This window comes from Salmo salar, chromosome ssa10 (genome assembly GCF_905237065.1).
Source record: "Salmo salar chromosome ssa10, Ssal_v3.1, whole genome shotgun sequence".
Taxonomy (NCBI): domain Eukaryota; kingdom Metazoa; phylum Chordata; class Actinopteri; order Salmoniformes; family Salmonidae; genus Salmo; species Salmo salar.
The window spans coordinates 107,506,236-107,524,877 of record NC_059451.1 but is presented as its reverse complement, the minus strand read 5'-3'; the positions used below and the strand labels follow the sequence as shown (position 1 = coordinate 107,524,877).

Genomic DNA, 18,642 nt, shown 5'->3' with positions numbered 1-18,642 from the left:
GCAACAACAACAACAAAAACAAACTTGCACAAAGTAGCCTTATATAGTGTACAAAATCTAAAATATATCTTTTGACCAATGGGTAAAATGTGTTCATTACATAGATAATCCTAAAAAAAACTAAAATGGTCCAAACCTCATGTCACTATCATAATCCATTTAAAACTTAATGGAGTTTCTACCCTTGTAGGATGGTCAAAATTAGGGCAACTAAATCAATGAAGGCCAGAAAAGAAAAAGGTAATAAATCAAGAAAATAGCATTGCATCAGTAAGGCTGGATTGTGTGCGAGGATTCAAGGGATACCTCTGGATTTTGGCAATGATGCCCTTTATACTGAACAAAAATATAAAACGCAACATGTAAAGTGCTGGTCCTATGGTTCACCAGCTGAAATAAAAGATCCCAGAAATGTCTCATTCGCACAAAAGCACCTCTAAAATGTTGTGCAGTTTTGTTTACATACCCGTTAGTGAGCATTTCTCCTTGGCCAAAATAATCCATCCACCTGACAGGTGTGGCATATTAAACAACATGATCATTACACAGGTGCACCTTGTGATGGAAACAATAAAAGGCACCTAAAATGTGCAGATGTGTAACATATGTCTCAAGTTGAGGGAGCATCCAATTGGCATGCTGACTGCAGGAATGTCCACCAGAGGTGTCGACAGAATTGAATGTTCATTTCTCTACCATAAGCCACCCCCATAATTATGGAGAACATGGCAGTATGCCCAACAACCGCAGACCACGTGTTACCACGCCAGTCCAGGACCTCCACATCCGGCTTCTTCACATGCGGGATAGTCAGACCAGCCACCCAATATAACTGATGGGCCTATGCCCTCCCAGGCCCACCCATGAAATTCATAGATTAGGGCCTAATGAATTTGTTTCAATTGATCGATTTCCTTATATGAATGAACTGTAACTAAGTAAATCTTTGAAATTGTTGCATTTATATTTTTGTTCAGTATACTCACCCTGAGTCAGATTAACTTGTGGACACCATTTATATATGTCAGTGTCCAGTATGAAGAAAGTTGGAGGTAGTTTCGCAAGCCACGGCTAACTAGTGTTTGCACAATGACATTGTATCTGCTAGCTGACACGATGCTATTTTCCTGAATTTTTCCCCCCTCTGGTCTCCACTGATTTAGTCACCCTAATTTCAACCATACTACAAGGGTAAAAACAATTGAGGTAAGAGATATCGATTTTGAGACATGACATTAAGTATTTTCATATTTTCGTATACACTGTTCATATTCATGCGAAGTTCCTGTTATTTTTTAAAGACTTCTCACAAAAACAAACGTATCTCTGAAATGTCACCGGAGCACTGAGCGTACCCCAAGCTTTTTATTTTCAAAACCTTTACATTTATTTCAGCTCAGGTCATGCTAATTTTGCGACCCGCAGAAACAACTTGGAAGACGAGGACCAGAAAATATAAAATCGTCAAACGTTTAGGCGATAAAGCTGCACCGCTCTGTTAACCTGTTAGGGCTAGGGGGCAGTATTTGCACGGCTGGATAAAAAAATGTACCCGATTTCATCTGGTTACTAATCCTACCCAGTAACTAGAATATGCATATACTTATTATATATGGATAGAAAACACCCTAAAGTTTCTAAAACTGTTTGAATGGTGTCTGTGAGTATAACAGAACTCATTTGGCAGGCAAAACCCTGAGACATTTTCTGACAGGAAGTGGATACCTGATGTGTTGTATTACCTTTAAACCTATGCCATTGAAAAACACAGGGGCTGAGGAATATTTTGGCACTTCCTATTGCTTCCACTAGATGTCACCAGCCTTTACAAAGTTTTTTGAGTCTTCTGGAGGGAGATCTGACCGAACAAGAGCCATGGAACGATGATGGCCCATTAGACCTGGCGCGCGAGTTCATGTTGGGTACCCTCGTTCCAATACGTTATAAAAGAGAATGCATTCGTCCACCTTGAATATTATTCATGTTCTGGTTAAAGAAGGCCCTAATGATTTATGCTATACAACGTTTGACATGTTTGAACGAACGGAAATATATTTTTTCCCCTCGTTCATGAAGTGAAGTCCGGCGGGCTTAGATCATGTGCTAACAAGATGGAGATTTTTGGACATAAATGATTAGCTTTTTTGAACAAAACTACATTCGTTATGGACCTGTGATACCTGGAAGTGACATCTGATGAAGAGAATCAAAGGTAATGGATTATTTACATAGTATTTTCGATTTTAGATCTCCCCAACATGACGGCTAGTCTGTATCGCAACGCGTATTTTTCTGGGCGCAGTGCTCAGATTATTGCAAAGTGTGATTTCCCAGTAAGGTTATTTTTAAATCTGGCAAGTTGATTGCGTTCAAGAGATGTAAATCTATAATTCTTTAAATGACAATATAATATTTTACCAATGTTTTCTAATTTTAATTATTTAATTTGTGGTGCTGACTTGACTGCCGGTTATTGGAGGGAAACGATTTCCTCAACATCAATGCCATAGTAAAACGCTGTTTTTGGATATAAATATGAACTTGATAGAACTAAAAATGCATGCATTGTCTAACATAATGTCCTAGGAGTTTCATCTGATGGAGATTGTAAAAGGTTAGTGCATCATTTTAGCTGGTTTTATGGTTTTGGTGACCCTGTCTTTGAATTGACAAAACATTACACACAACTCTTGTAAATGTACTGTCCTAACATACTCTAAATTTATGCTTTCGCCGTAAAACCTTTTTGAAATCGTAAAACGTGGTTAGATTAAGGAGATGTTTATCTTTCAAAGGGTGTAAAATAGTTGTATGTTTGAAAAATTTGAATTTTGACATTTATTTGGATTCAAATTTTCCGCTCTTGAAATGCACCTGCTGTTGATGGAGTGCACCACGGGTGGGACGCAGCCCATAGAGGTTAACAGAGCTCAGTGCTTATAATTGGATGTATTAGGTTACAAAATCCAACTTTTTGGATATAATGCTAATGATATGTTAGGGAAAGACCAGACTGAACAATTCAGAACACGAAGAATCAATTGTCTTGGTAAAATGTATCTTATAACATAAGGAAGTGAAATGCCATCAACAAAATGCGTTTTAACCCACTGGGCAGAATGGGTGAACACCATACCTTCACAAAACTATACATTTCCTGAAAAAAAAAAAAAACACTGATCCCTCCCTACCTTCAAGTCCTGGGCCACATCCAGGATGCGGGACAGCTTGGCCTGGTCGTACTGCTCCCCTCTCATGTACCACTCAGCCATAGAGTGCATGATCAGCTGCCGGATAGAGGGGGACTGGCCCTGTCCGTGCCAGGCGTAGTGTAAGATGATGGCAGAGTTGGGGTGGTTGCCCAGGAAGATTGGCATGAGGGTGGAGATGAGCTCGTGGCGCAGGGTGTGCCAGGAGGTGCTTATCTGCAGCAGCGCCAGCACCAGCATGTCGGGACAGTGCTTGATGGGGAAGCTGAAGAGCTGCTTTACCTGCTCGTACTGGCCCACCTCAGAAAGGCGCAGGAGGCTTTCCACCAGGTCCAGGCTCTTCCTGTGAGGCGAAAATCACAAATAACGTATATCAAATGGCATGATTTTGTTCTAATAATTAATTTAAAGGAGTACCTGGTATTGTTAAAGTCAGGTGAACTGTTTTACGTACCAGGTGGCTATCTCTCGGTTATCGTCCTCAGGTGGGGCCTTCAGTATGTCGATTGCTACGGTGTGGCAGGGGTAGTCAGCAAAGCAGAACACATCTGGGCTCATGAGGGAGTGCTGGATAAATGACAGCTAGAAGAGAGTGATAATGGTCAAGAGGGCTGAGGAGAGGAGTTCATTGATGTGAATGAAGGAGTTTGGTCTTATTTCCAGAGGTAACAGTGCTATGTTGTCATTTACATAAACCTGACCCAATCTCCTCCTAACATGACCCATTCTCCTCCTTACCTGTCCTTCAGCATGCTTCCAGGGCCGGTAGATTAGGTCGACAGGGAACACCTCCATGCCCAGGCCCCTCTGGATCCCATACACCACCATCTGCAGTCCCTTGCTGTCCCGGATTATGAAGCCAGGGTGATCGAGCTCGTAGGTCACCTCTTTAAAGTTCAGATTGGGGTTCTAAAATATAAAAGACATTTTCTGTACAAAGTGCAAGACATGAATGGCCAACTGAAGGGGAATAACATGTAATTCCACTATAACTTACAACTTCTTTGACCACATCAATTAGAACTTCTACATTCCAGGTGTGCGCCTGAGAGCCATCACTTTTGTCCTTTCCATCGCTCCAAATGCCACTGCCCGGAGCCGAGATGGACTGAGAAAGAAAAAAGAAAAACAATAGTATACTTAGAGAGCAATGTCATTTTCTTTTACAGAGCTTCAGTAAGTTATCGGGTCAACCCTCACCTGTAGGGGGATTCCATCAGACAAGCCAGAGTGTGTGCGAGCCATCATCCCCAGGACCCTGGCCACCTGGCTGGCAGTAACCTCTCGTACCCCATACTGTAGGATTATGTTGCGGCATTCATCAAGACTTAGAATGAAAGACAGACAATACATTAACAGGGGTAACTGACATTGAATTCCTTAGTGGCCATGCATGACATCAAGAACGACTGAATTAATTACATTTGTAATGGGCATTTCAGTTGCTAAATAACAGTCACCTTGCACAAAAGCCATAGCCAACTTCCTGCATGAACTCTGCGAGAGAACTCTCCATCATGGTCTTGGCTAACTCTCCCGAGTCTGGCAGAATCCTGTCCATCAGAATGTCCCGTTTTTCAGGGTATAGCAGTGGTGCGAGCACCACAGGACAGCGCTCCTGCGGGAAATCTGAAACAAACAGAATATTTAATTGATGGGGCAACATGTACAAAACGACCAGATTGCTGTGAATGAAGGAATCAGAGTTTGTGTTACTTCTGGAAATAACTAACATTTCCTTTCAAGTAGTACGTCTATGCCCCTCACCTCTGCACAGTGTCTTGAGGAACGCGTCAATCTGCTCTTGTCCGACCCCGCTGGCTCCCTTCTGGCCAAACAGAAGATGGGAGAGGAGCAGGTGCAGGACCTCTATGGCAATATCTTGGAAGCCACCTTCCTGGTTTCCTCCAAGGTCCGCGTCCACGTACGAGCGGAGGAGGTCCGGGAGCCTTTGTTTGACGAACTGCGCGGCTAAAGACAAATGGGGAAATATTTCAAATAAATACTTGTATAAGGATGAACCGGTTACCGGTTTCACGATAAACCACTGTAAAATACCCGACGATTAGTATTACATTTTAATCATCATTAAAACCATGTTTGATTACCACGGTTTCAAAAATTCACGGTAAATACTGTCCTACATCAACCAAAGTTAGCAACAGTCTGACGCAGGCGCAGCATGGGTTTGTTTTGTGTGAAAACATGGCAGAAAGCAGTGACAGCGCTTGGGAGATTTTTCAGCCTTCTAAGAGGAACAAATCTGAAGTGTGGTAGTATTTTGGGTTTTACAAGAGTGTTGAGGGAAACTTAATCGAAGATGATCACCCTGTCTGCAGAACATGCAAGTGACTGCATATGGTGGTGTATGGGATCCAGAGGGGCCTGGGCATGGAGGCGTTCCCTGTCGACCTAATCTACCGGCCCTGGAAGCATGCTGAAGGACAGGTAGGGAGAATGGGTCAGGTTTATGTAAATGACAAGACACTCAACACTTGTCTTATTTCCAGAGGTAACAAACTCCTTCATTCACATCAATGAACTCCTCTCCTCAACCCTCTTGACCATTATCACTCTTCCAGCTGTCATTCATCCAGCACTCCCGCATGAGCCCAGATGTGTTCTGCTTTGCTGACTACCCCTGCCACACCGTAGCAATCAACATACTGAAGGCCCCACCTGAGGACGATAACCGAGAGATAGCCACCTGGTACGTAAAACAGTTCTCCTGACGTCCACAATACCAGATCTTCATTTACATTAACACCTCAAATCTCTTGAGTCATCTTCATGACCACCATCCACTACTTTATAGCGAATGCAAGGTAAGTTAACTTTTAGCTCAATGCATGATGTGGGGGAAAATGACATGGTTTGTCTGTCTAACTTGCTAATAGCTTGTCAATAATGTAAACTGAAGCTTTCAGTGTTACCTACTCTTGTAAAAACACTACACGTTGTTCTGCTGCTGTATGCGTCATGTGTCTGCAGACTATTCGTCCATTGCACACGATAACATGTTTTGTAGTTTAGTTACCCAACAAACATATTTTGTTCATTTAAAATCTGGCAGTCGTCGACTTGGTTGTAAAAGTGTTCCAACAGGATAAACACTATAGACTACTATACAAGACTCCAGTATTTATGTCAATTGTTGGGCTTATTGCAATTACAATCACTGTCTTCTTAAGACTCATTTGTATTTATGTAAGTTGCGCATGGGGTCATTGCATATACTCAAATGCAACACAGAAGATATACACAGTCTTAAGTGAATAATAATAATAAAATGCCAATAATAATACTACATTTGCTATTCCTTTGTTTACAGAGTGGGCGTGCAGCAGGCAAACCCAGTGATGCATCTGGTCCCTCATCTAGTTGTGAGACAATCGAGCAAGCATTTAAAAAAGGCAGGGTGCTTATGCACCCACATTAAAAAAATGCTCAAGACCTCACTCCAGCCCTTTCATATTACATTGCAAAGGACATGGTGCCATCTCAAATTGTTGATAGGCTTGGCTTTCTGAGGCTGATAAAGATTTCCGTGCTGCTAATTTTGTTATTTGATTTGCTTACTTAAGGTTGTGTTCATTTAAACCTGCACTAGGAAAGCTTACTTCATGGCCACATGGTGCCATCTTTAATGTTATTATTGTAATGTTTATGCACACAAAACGTATATAGTGCTGCTAATTTTATTTGTTGGTTTTCAATATAAAACTTGGAGAAATGATTTCAGTCAGTGTGTGTGTGTGTGTGTGTGTGTGTGTGTGTGTCAGTACTTTTTGAACATTTCCAGCACATTTTAACAATACCGCAATAATACTGATAACCGTGATAATTTTGGTCACTATAATTGTGATATGAAATTTTCATACTGTTTCATCTCTATACTTGTATAACGGACGTCAAGCTGCTTGCTTAGAGAGTACGGCTTCCTCCTGATTCAGCTCACAGAGGCTTGAACACAGGACCTCTGCCTTTTTAGCACACGTGACTGGCCCTTCCGAAGCATCTTTTTAACAGTTGTGCCACGCGAAAAGCTAGCTATTTTGCGGCCCATGTAGGGACACATCAGGCTAAGGAGTGAGTTTCACACATTTCCATGTGCTACACTTGGACACCTTGATAACAGAATAACTCATGTGACCCCCCCATACAGATAAAACATTGCATGTTTTCAAATCAGCAGGTATAGTCAAATGATTAAATATAAAACTGAGTTTACCAAAACCACGAAGGTCTGCGTTGCACGAATTCAGCAAAGCAAGGCCAAATATAACCTTAGGGAAATAAAGAAGAGATTTATGTAGAATCTAAAACTGTTTGGCATATTATTTTTAAACATTACAATAAAAACCACCATCCGATAACATACATTTCCACATTACTTTACTTACTTCTTGAACCTTGCTTAGCTTGAGAACTTTACTCAACTGAGTAAACAAGTGGGTGGAAGGCTTCAAACTCTGAAAACGATAAAGGTTTAGAAAACATTACACAGTTATTCTGACAAAGAGAATAATTTTGGCACATGCGAGGTCTAACGTTCATCACTGCAGAAAAGGTACAATAATATTTTATGAATTGCAAAATTATTTTACAAGGATAGTTGAGAAAATAAGCACGTCTCCTACCTTCTGGTAGTGCAAGGGATTGTCGATTGTGTAGCAGAGTGTTGAAATAAAATTTGGCTTTGAAATCAGTGAAACACACTCCTGGATCAGAAACTGTGTCTTGGTCAAGCGAGCAAACGAAGGTAAAAGGGAGAAGAGGGGACATAACAGGTTAAGGACAAAATAGGAAAGCAGAGTCACTTTCTAAAATAATAAAGGCAAGACAGACAATACCAATGATGATCAGTAAATTTAAAGAAACCCTTAATCCTCATTGCTAAAATCTGTTTAGCAACTGGTGTAATGAGTATTACTAATCAGAAATTACCTGATGGAAATCTTTGCCACTGCTTTTACCATCGCCACTGAAATCCACATGGGAGAAAAGACAGCGTAATAAATGCCTGTCTGCCTCAGGGCCGTGACGATCCACAATCTGTTGGGACAGAACACATTCAACAAAAGAACAAATAACAGGTCAGCCGTCACAGCCACAATATAATTGTCAGACCTAATGCAATTCTAAACCCAGGGTTTTTTCCTGCATAGAAACATCCTGTTTATTCAGGCCACATATATCCAAACATTGTTTTTAGTGAAATACATTTTTTGGGGTGAAAAAATGTTTTCAGTGTAAACTTAAACCACTAAAACCAGATATAGAGCACGTAAAAAAAAGATGATCTATATATTGTTAAATACTTGAGAACTATCACTAAAATAAAAGCTAGACATAGCTTAAATTGTAAAATGTTCTCTCGGCTACATAGCTAAATGTCTAGAATTGAGAGAAACTGGCTTTAAAACAAATTCTCCGTCACTAAGATGGGGGCTTCAAAAAATGTTTTAACCAAGAACCTGACCAATTTCAGCCATGCCGATATTGCTACACACCCACCAATTACGCCCATTTTTTATACAGAAAAATCCTATGAACACTAGAATCATATTGGTTTTACAATCATTTTGTGATAATCCCCGAGCTGACAAGGTAAAAATCTGTCGTTCTGCCCCTGAACAAGGCAGTTAACCCACTGATCCTAGGCCGTCATTGAAAATAAGAATTTGTTCTTAACTGACTTGCCTAGTTAACCTGTCAAGGTATAGGGGGCAGTATTTTCGATTTCGGATGAAAAGCTTGCCCAGAGTAAACGGCCTAATACTCAGGCCCAGAGTCAAATATTTGCATATTATTAGTAGATTTAGATAGAAAACACTGAAGTTTCTAAAACGGTTTGAATGATGCCTGTGAGTATAACATAAATATGGCAGGCAAAAACCTGAGAAAAATCCAACCAGGAAGTGTGGAAATCTGAGATCTGTAGTTCTTTTGAATCCCTATCGAAACTACAGTGTATGTGGGGTCACGTTACACTTCCTAAGGCTTCCATTGGCTGTCAACAGCCTTCAGAAAGTTTCCATAATTATCCTGTTACTGGGCAGAAAATAGTAGCTCAGTCAATGAGTGGACTGCCTGGGACCAGTGAGTTGTTTTAATGCGCAGGCACATTTTGCGCGTCCCTCCCTTTTCTCCTGGAATGAATACGCTATTGTCCGGTTGGAATATTATTGCATTTTTACGTTAAAAATGCCCTAAAGATTGATTGTAAACAACGTTTGACATGTTTCTACGAACGCTAATGGAATTATTTGATTTTGTCTCTGGTACTGCGCTCGCGCGTTATGCCTTTGGATAGTGATCTGAACGCACGACCAAAACGGAGGTATTTGGACATAAATATGGAGTATTTCGAACAAAAAGAACATTTCTTGTGGAAGTAGGAGTCCTCGGAGTGCATTCTGACAAAGATCAACAAAAGTAAGAGAATATTTATAATACTAATTCAGAGTTTTGTTGATGCCAGAACTTGGCGGGTAGCTGTATAGCTTGCTTCGATGGCTGAGCTATGTACTCAGCATATTGAACAATGTGCTTTCTCCGTAAAGTTATTTTGAAATCTGACAAAGCCGTTGCATCAAGGAGTAGTGCATCTATAATTATTTCAATAACTGTTGTAAAGTTTATCAACGTTTATGATGAGTATTTTTGTAAATTGATGTGCACATTCAGTGGAAGTTTTGGTGGGAATACATTTTCTGAACATCACGCACCAATGTAAAATGCTGTTTTTGTATATTAATATGAACTTTATCGAGCAAAACATACATGTATTGTATAACATGAGGTCCTATGAGTGCCATCTGATGAAGATCAAAGGTTAGTGAATATTTTAGCTGTACTTTTGGTTTTTATGATTTATGTCCTTGCTTGGAAAATGGCTGCGTGGATTTTCTTGTGAAGTTTATGTCCTAACATAATCTAATTTTATGCTTTCGCCGTAAAGCCTTTTTGAAATCGGACAATGTGGTTAGATTAACGAGAGTCATCTTTAAAAATGGTGTTAAATAGTTGACTGTTAGAGAAAATTAAATCATGAGATTTTTGCTGTTTTGTATTTCGCGCCATGCTATTTCACTGGCTGTTGAATAGTGTGGGACGGTCACGTCCCACCTAGCCCAGAGAAGTTAAATAAAAAGGTAAAACAAAAAATATATATAATTTTGAATGGATATATGTTTCAAAATCTACTTAGCTATAGCCCTTCAAACGTCGGAAAATGTGTGTACTGCTTTTTAGTGGCAAAACTACAAAAACACAGAAAAAGACAATTTGTGAGCATAATACCACATGCTACTCACATGTTGTATTTCCTGCTGGCTGGCTCTGTAGTTTTTCTTAGTTAAATTGTCCACCAGGTAGCTGATTTGAGACAAAGCCAGCGAGAGCGAGTCAAGATTCATTGCTGGTTGGGGCGGAAGCAGGCGGCCGTGCCCGGCGCAAAATCACCATTATTCCCCTTTAGTCACTTCAATGATAGGTTACTTCTGCCCCCCCCCTCCCTCCCCAAGGTATGAAAATGTTTTACAACAAGCTACTTCAGTGGATCTTGATGCAAGGTAAAGTCCCTCAGTGCAACATCAAGTTCAGAATCTGAAAATAACCAAGAGAGAAAACCAGTTAATACAGATGCACATAAAAACAGTACAAAATCATTGAGCAAATACTACATAGTAGGTAGCCTAGTGGTTAGAGCGTTGGGCCAGTAACCGAAAGGTTGCTAGATCGAATCCCTGAGCTGACAAGGTAAAAATCTGTCGTTCTGCCCCTGAACAAGGCAGTTAACCCACTATTCCTAGGCCATCATTGCAAATCAGAATCTGTTCTTAACTGACTTGCCTAGTTAAATAAAGGTATACAAAAAAAAATATATATATAAAAATAGTCATATGATAAACTGGGGTTGTAAATAGCAATAGTGTACAACTGCCATGGGAAAAGAGCCTCATTGCCCACAAAAAAACAATGGGGTAGGCTTCGAAGCCTACTACTCGCCTGGTATAATCCTGATTCACACACCACCACAATACTAAAAAATATATATATTTCACCTTTATTTAACCAGGTAGGCCAGTTGAGAACAAGTTCTCATTTACAACTGCGACCAGGCCAAAATAAAGCAAAGCAGTGCGACAAAAACAACAGAGTTAAACAAACGTACAGTCAACAACAAAATAAAAATAGAAAAATCTATGTAGTTTGCAAATGTAGAAGAGTAGGGTGGTAGGCTAACTAAAAACGAACTAAAAGACATCAGCACAACTAACTAGCTAGTTAATCAGCTACTTCGCAACTTACAGGTAGAAAGTCACCATGACCGAGTTATAACGATGGCCACTGTTTATATGTGAAGTTTGCCCAAACAAATGAAAAATGTTAGCCAAAACTGTCCACAACGTCGGTCTAGTAAAACTACCAAGTGTGGCCTTGAATTGATGCACACCCTTTAACCGTTTCTACCAGTCCAATCAGCATCGTGTGCGCTGATAATACGGATGAAATCCTATATTTCTCTTCTACGCTGACAACACGTGGTTAATCAATGAATAACCAAGCCAAAGTCGTTTATTTACTTAAAGCGAGTTAAATTAATTGTTCACGTAGGTAGCTAGCTATGATTTCAGTGTCCCAGTAATAACGCAAATAAACGTTAGCTAGGTAGTGAGATAATACTAACGGCAACTAAGTTACCGTTCGCATATTTGTCGTGTGTGTTTCATCTAAAAAAACAATTAAATGTGTTGTCGTCCACGTATATAACGTTAACGTACTTCGCTAGCCAACTACCGATAGCATCTGTTCACTCAAATCTTCGGCAACATATCGTTAGTTAGCAAACTTCGCTCACGTTAGCTAATAATATCAACGATAGCCATGTTTGCTAGCTGCAGAATATAACTGGCCAACTTGGTCCGTTAACGTTTGCTAACGTTAACCATCTGACATATACTGTTACAAGTCAACTTATCCATTGAGACAAAGAGCTAGCCAGCTAACGTTAGCTAGCCGGATAAGCAAGCACATTGGGTTACCAACACCAGCTACCTGGCTAAATTAGCAGATGTCAGCCAGCTAATGTTAGCTAACGTCAACACTCAGAAGGCCGTATGTTAGGTTGTTTTTCTGTCGTTGGCTAACTAACGTTAGTTACATTTGTTTACGTTGCAAAGCCAACAACTCTATAAACACTAGTTAGCTGGTCAATGCACTAACGATTGATTAGTTACGTTATTTTCAATGGAAATAAATTGTCAACAAAGTAACTAGCTAACGTTAGCCAACCCTAGCTGCTAGGCAATTTAGCTATGTATGACCAGGTACCGAAACTAGCCAACTAGTGTTAGTAAACGTTAACTAGTTCTTATAAACGTTAGCATGACAATGATCTCGGAGTGTAGCATCCGCAAACTCGAAATGAGTAAGCCATGTTAAACGTTAATATATGGTCATTTTCACTAACCAACTCCACTTTTTGAGATGGGACCATCCAACTGTTCCTAACTGGCTAACGTTAGTCAACTTTAGCCAACGCTACTGTAGTACGCTAGCTTGTCTTTGCTCACGTTAACGACGGCTAGTCGCACACGTTTTCGCTTACTAATGTGTCCTAATTAGAAAAAAAGACCGCCGATTCTTTGCAATATATTGTTAAAAAAACAAAAAACGTACCATGGTTCCCAAAATGTATTTGTGATATTCATTCCCTTTGGGTTGCTCTCCTTCCAGTTCGGTTTGATTTTTCAAAATAAAATGGCGACTGTCATCCCCGCGCGCGCACACAGTGCAGTTTTCACTTTAGTGCTCGCGCCACTGTAATTGTGCATGCCATGCTTCCACATGAGCTAAATAGAAAACGAGATCAATTGATAATACATTTATGTACTTGGGCCATGCACCTAATACCATCCACCAAAACTAGTTTGAATGTAACCACAGTCAATGCACCCATAGGGCTGATTCTGGTCATATGGCAACTTCATTGTAATTTCTGTATATTTAGTTTCATGATGATGATGATCTTCTCTAAAGGAGGACTATAATAACAGTATATTGTTTGGTTTCCAGGCCCCCCCAGTTCATACTCTGTCAGTGTCACTGTTCACAGCTCTGAAATTACAGATGGGTTGGAGATGGCCCCACTTGGTTGGGCTGAGAACAGCTTCTGTCATATTGCTTACACCAGTTATGGACTGTTTTAAGGCTGTCCAGACTCCATGCCTTTCAAATCAGTGAGCACATTGAGAAAAGGGCACAGCAACAATTTAGTGTCTTGTCTGTGTCCCCCTACTGCTGAAATATGGAACTCTAACACAAGGCAAGTTACATTTGTGCACTGTTGCATAATGATGACCAACCTGCTATATGTGTGGTACTATGAAAACCTCTAGCACTGTTTGATCTCGAAGCATGCACATTGTTGATGGAAATAAAAAAAACTATATATTTTTCTTGCTTTACTCTCACAGTAGTCATTGGTGACAGACGTTCATTCAAGTGATCCAAGGCTAGCTACCGCACCAAAGGCATTTGTCAAGGAAATATCTTACCCAGTCTTAATGATGCAGGTTAGTGGTTGAGAATAAATAAGGAAAACATCACTTTAAAATATGTAATTATTTACAGGCCACATTGGGATACAGAAATAAACATTCAAAGATTCATTGCAATGGGTTAGTGTCAAGACAAGCTTATTGTTTTCAATGATGAAATAAACTATTATAGACATTCAACCAAACCGCAGACTGGAAATAGACACCATGACCAAAAAATGTGCTAAAATTCAGTTAAATACTGTACAATTAATAGTAGTCTACTGGAGATGAAGACTCTGCCAGAAGGCCAGTAATGCCATGCATGATCAAACATGTTGGGACGATGAAAAGTGAAACTGAAAAGTAACTCATGATCTTCGCCCTTTCAGAAGCTTAGACTTCTTGTTATTGTGGTTTTACAGGGCCTGGGAATAGAATTGGAAGTCAAGCTTCTCTGAATGAATCTCTCCACAGCATCTTGTTGTGGCTCTGTACTCCAGAAATTATACAATGACTGAGGTTAAAGTGCAGACTGTCAGCTTTAATTTTAGGGTATTTCCATCAATATAGGGTGAACCATTTAGAAATTACAGCACTTTCTGTGCATAGTCCACCCATTTTAGGGGACCAAAACTATTGGGACAAATTCACGTGTATTAAAGTAATCAAAAGTTTAGTATTTGCTCCCCTATTCCTAGCGCGCAATGATTAAATCAAGCTTGTGAATCTACAAACTTGTTGGATGTTTTTACTGTTTGTTTTGGTTATGTTTCAGATTATTTTGTGCCAAATAGAAATTCATGGTAAATCATGTAGTGTCATTTTAGAGTACATTTTATTGTAAATAATAATAGAATGTTTCTAAACACTTCTATACTGAACAAAAATAACACAAAACAATTTCAAATATATTACTGAGTTACAGTTCATATAAGGAAATCAGTAAATTGAAATAAATTCAGAAGGCTCTTGTTTATGGATTTCACATGACAGGGCGCAGGTACAGCCATGGGTGGGCCTGGGAGGGTATAGGCCCACTCACTTGGGAGCAATGACCAGCCAATAAGTATTTGCTTTTCCCCACAAAAGGGCTTTATTACAGACAAAAATACTCCTCAGCACCCACTCATCGACAATCCTGCAGGAGAAGAAGCCGGATGTGGAGGTCCTGGGCTCGTGTGGTTACACCTCTCAGGTGGATGGATTATCTTGGCAAAGGAGAAATGCTCACTAACAGGGATGCAAACAGGTTCGTGGTCCAAATTTGAGAGAAATACACTTTTTGTGCATATGGAACATTTCTGGGATCTTTTATTTCAGCTCAGCTCATGAAACATGGGACATTAATGTGGATGCTACCACGATTACGGATAGTCCTGAATGAATTGTGAATAATGAAGAGTGAGAAAGTTAGACGCACAAATAATATCATACCCTCAAGACATGCTAACCTCTCACCATTTTAATATCAGGGGAGTTTAACATTGTTTTTCTATTTTGGGGGGGGGGGGGGGGTAAATGATATGTACGTCTAACTTTCTCACTCATTCAGGATTATCCGTAATCATGGTAACATCCACATTAATGTAGAAATGTTTAGAAACATCCTATTCTTATTTACAATAAAAGTGACTCCAAAATGACAATACATTATTTACCATTAATTTCTATTGGGCACAAAATAACCTGAAACACAATCAAAACAAACAGCTAATGCATCCAACAAGTTTGTAGTCACAAGCTTGATGTAATCATTACGTCCTATCAATATGGGACTAAATAAACTTGAGACTACTTTAATACACAAGTGAATTAGTTCCAATACTTTTGACCATGTACACCAAGTGCTGTAATTTCTAAATGGTTCACCCAATATGGATCAAAATAGCATCAAATTAAAGCTGACTAACCTCATAGTTACTGTATCATTTCAAATCCAAAGTGCTGGAGTACAGAGCCAAAACAAAGAAAAAAAATTCACTGTCCCAATACATTTGGAGCTCAAGCACAATGGCTAAATACAGTAGGTAGCCAGGCAGATGGCACCATGAGCATGAGGGTGTGGATTAAAAGTCAGTTCATGATGGGAACTCAGTTCTGTCACAAATACTTGAAATGGGGGCATCTAAAGCTATTTGATATGCTTAAACCTGGAAGTTAGTGCAATATGCCTTGGCAGATAGCATATAAGAATGGTGAGGATTTAGTAGATGGCTCAACTTCACTTGGGGTCACCTCTGTTGGCACGCTCTTTGCTAAATGCAGAAAGAGGATTTGTATTCAAAAGTTTGCTTCTTTTGGTGCAACCATTCTCTGTAGCACAATGTCCACAAAATAAATATTTCAAAGTTCTTAGTCTAGAAACAGTCACCACCAAAGAGCCCTGAGCAGTTGTAACATAGTACCTCAGTCCACCATTCACTTACTGAAGTGACGACGATTGACAACATGTATGAACAAACTTCCCAATGAATGTTGGGAAGACAGGCAGCATAATTCAATTTCCATAAAAAGGAGTCAAGGTCACAACTAAAGGGGTTTCCTAGTAACACTCGTAATACCAATGCCACTTTTTTAATGTAAATAAAATCAATGATCAGAAAGTGTCAACGATGATGGGTAATTTCATGTTGCTTATGAAAAAAAAAAGATGTTTCTTAAGTCAAGAGAATGTGTCCCTGAGAATGACACCAACAGGAGCAACCTCTCATTTCGCCCATTCATGGTAATCACATTTTTGGCATTATCACCAACAAAAAAAGACCACCAATTCAAAATCCAACCTGAGGTCTTTCAAGCAAAGGGTATAGTGATAGACACTAACAATAACTAGATCAGTAGCCATAATTACATTTCTCACATACACTTTGTACAATAATAAAATGATCAGTGTCACTTAAGACACATTTACATTACATAAAATAAAAAATCATACTAACGAGTAAGACAAATATTCTTTGATAATATCAATCTTAGCCGACCTAGAAGATAAGAAATGTGTATCATCTCCAAAACATTTAAAATCTAATTTAGATCCACATGTTAGTAGATTTTTGCTTAAATCCACCCATACAAATGTGATAGAAGGCAACATATACAACCCGTTTGCGAATATAAAAAAATAATCACACCCCCGTTAATTAACCATTGTAACAGGATTGTCATATCAAAGCCATTATTAACTTTTTCACAATACATAATTCAATACCAGCAAAAGAAAAACAATAAAACACAAACACCAAAAGAGAAAGTTAAATAAATTAAGGACAACTTATATTTTCTCTAAATACATTCTGTACATTTGCTACTTGATAGCTTTTTGCAATTTCAAAAACCTTTCATAATAACAGCACTTTCAAGCTCCTGCCTGCCTTTGACCAATAGGTGGGACCAAAGGAACACATTTGATATGGTCAGTGATCCAACTATAGAGCAATGAGGAGTCGTAACCCCTTCAGTAAACAGAACCAGTAAACAATGTGTTGGGAGAGGTATTCTTGGAATGGCTTAATGCATTAGCGACAGATAGCCTTGCAGTATGTAAAAGCTGAGGTGCCTGGAGTGCTGCATCAAAATATACCCCCCTCTCAAATTCAATCACTGGTGATTGTAACAAGAGGGTAGACGAAAGGATAACATGAATATGCACTTCAGCACCATTTAAACACCATAGCGTCATTATTGATCTTAAGTCAGACCAAACCAACACATGACAATGTCCCAAAGAGGTGATAAACTCTGGTAGCAGAAAGCAGCCTTTTTCACTTGCCATTCTTGGCTTAAACAACACTATTTGCTTGTTGTGGCATAACAAGTAGTGTTGGTTGGAAGGGCTAGTGCAAGCCTTAGGTAAAAAGCAACAGCCAAAATGGATATGACAGCGTGTGGCTCAGATGCAAATGTTGTTCTATCAAACGTAATTTAAATTCCCAATGCCATGCGTCTTTGTATAATCCTGTGTTGTTGCGGTGCTTCAATTCTGAAACAAAGCCATATTTACTGTATAGCTCTTTTGATGGCCAGATCATATACAATCCAATGTCATTGCTGAGGATCCATGCAGTTTCTTTTTTCTTTTTACAGCGCACCATCACTTCACCATGGGAAATTGTGTGCTTTCTTGTGTAAATCCATTATCTTGTTATCCAATTAGGGCTGTCAAACGATAAAATAAATTGAGTTAATTCCAGGAATTGCTGTGATCAATCACGATTAAATCGCAAATTCAGAATATGCTCAAATTTTATACGAAAAGCATTACAAGAATATTGAAGTCTTCATTTTGTCCAAAGTAACAGTTAGCCAAATCAGGTAAATTGATAAAGCACACTTTCTTTAACCTAAATGTCAACTTGTTGGACATCGCATCGTTGTTTTTATCTGTATAGATTATGTATTTTGGATGTTTCAGTTTATTTTGAACACTTTCAGACAATGCGATTAATCACACAAAAAATGTAATAAAAAGAGTGCACTAAAATTAACTCAAGTTAACTGATTAACTCTGAAAGCCCTACATCCAATACTTGCACAACAAGCATGTGGCCATTAATGTGTCAATCCATCCAAGCAATGATTTTTGTAAAATGTGAGTCACAACCTAAAGAGTATATGGGCAGGGGGGCGAGTTGTCCCTTCTCAAAGTTACTTCTGTAGACATCAGGGTCTTGAGTGCTATAGCAAGAAGTGGTTGTTCCTGCTCAGCTTGAGAATCTTCCTTAGTCTCTGCTTAGCGGTGGCCATACCTTTCTTAGGACGTTTTCCTGAGGAGAAAAACATTGCACAGAGATCAATAACAAAAGGATGAGCGAGAGAGGAATAATGCTATGCTAATTCCAGCTACTACTCCAATAGATTAGCTAGATAAAATAAATAAATATGGA

At 39.3% G+C, this 18,642-nt stretch overlaps 2 protein-coding genes across 22 annotated transcripts in view; both read right to left on the bottom strand.

Annotated features, from left to right (window-relative positions):
• The window catches only part of LOC106561350 (CCR4-NOT transcription complex subunit 1), a 39,828-nt gene extending 26,799 nt beyond the window's left edge, over window positions 1-13,029 (bottom strand). For 12 of the 18 annotated variants that reach the window (XM_014125195.2, XM_014125206.2, XM_014125202.2 and 9 more), the window contains exons 1-13: window positions 12,897-13,029; window positions 10,529-10,820; window positions 8,157-8,264; window positions 7,850-7,948; window positions 7,613-7,681; window positions 7,441-7,495; window positions 4,977-5,180; window positions 4,670-4,838; window positions 4,410-4,536; window positions 4,207-4,317; window positions 3,948-4,118; window positions 3,664-3,791; window positions 3,192-3,552 (exon numbers count right to left, since the gene is read on the bottom strand). In XM_014125195.2, coding sequence (XP_013980670.1) covers window positions 3,192-3,552; window positions 3,664-3,791; window positions 3,948-4,118; window positions 4,207-4,317; window positions 4,410-4,536; window positions 4,670-4,838; window positions 4,977-5,180; window positions 7,441-7,495; window positions 7,613-7,681; window positions 7,850-7,948; window positions 8,157-8,264; window positions 10,529-10,630 — 1,704 coding nt within the window. In that variant the 5' untranslated portion in view covers window positions 10,631-10,820; window positions 12,897-13,029. Of the gene's footprint in view, window positions 1-3,191; window positions 3,553-3,663; window positions 3,792-3,947; window positions 4,119-4,206; window positions 4,318-4,409; window positions 4,537-4,669; window positions 4,839-4,976; window positions 5,181-5,537; window positions 5,618-7,440; window positions 7,496-7,612; window positions 7,682-7,849; window positions 7,949-8,156; window positions 8,265-10,528; window positions 10,821-12,896 lie in introns of those variants that run through there. The other 6 variants (XM_014125199.2, XM_014125197.2, XM_014125196.2 and 3 more) reach the window with 4 other exon arrangements.
• Window positions 13,030-16,293: 3,264 nt separating this feature from the next.
• LOC106561353 (lysine-specific demethylase 7B) overlaps window positions 16,294-18,642 on the bottom strand; it is a 43,101-nt gene continuing 40,752 nt past the window's right edge. For 2 of the 4 annotated variants that reach the window (XM_014125213.2, XM_014125214.2), the window contains exon 20: window positions 16,294-18,522. In XM_014125213.2, the coding sequence (XP_013980688.1) occupies window positions 18,434-18,522 (89 nt within the window). In that variant the 3' untranslated portion in view covers window positions 16,294-18,433. The remainder of the gene's footprint in view (window positions 18,523-18,642) is intronic. The other 2 variants (XR_001318784.2, XM_045688350.1) reach the window with 2 other exon arrangements.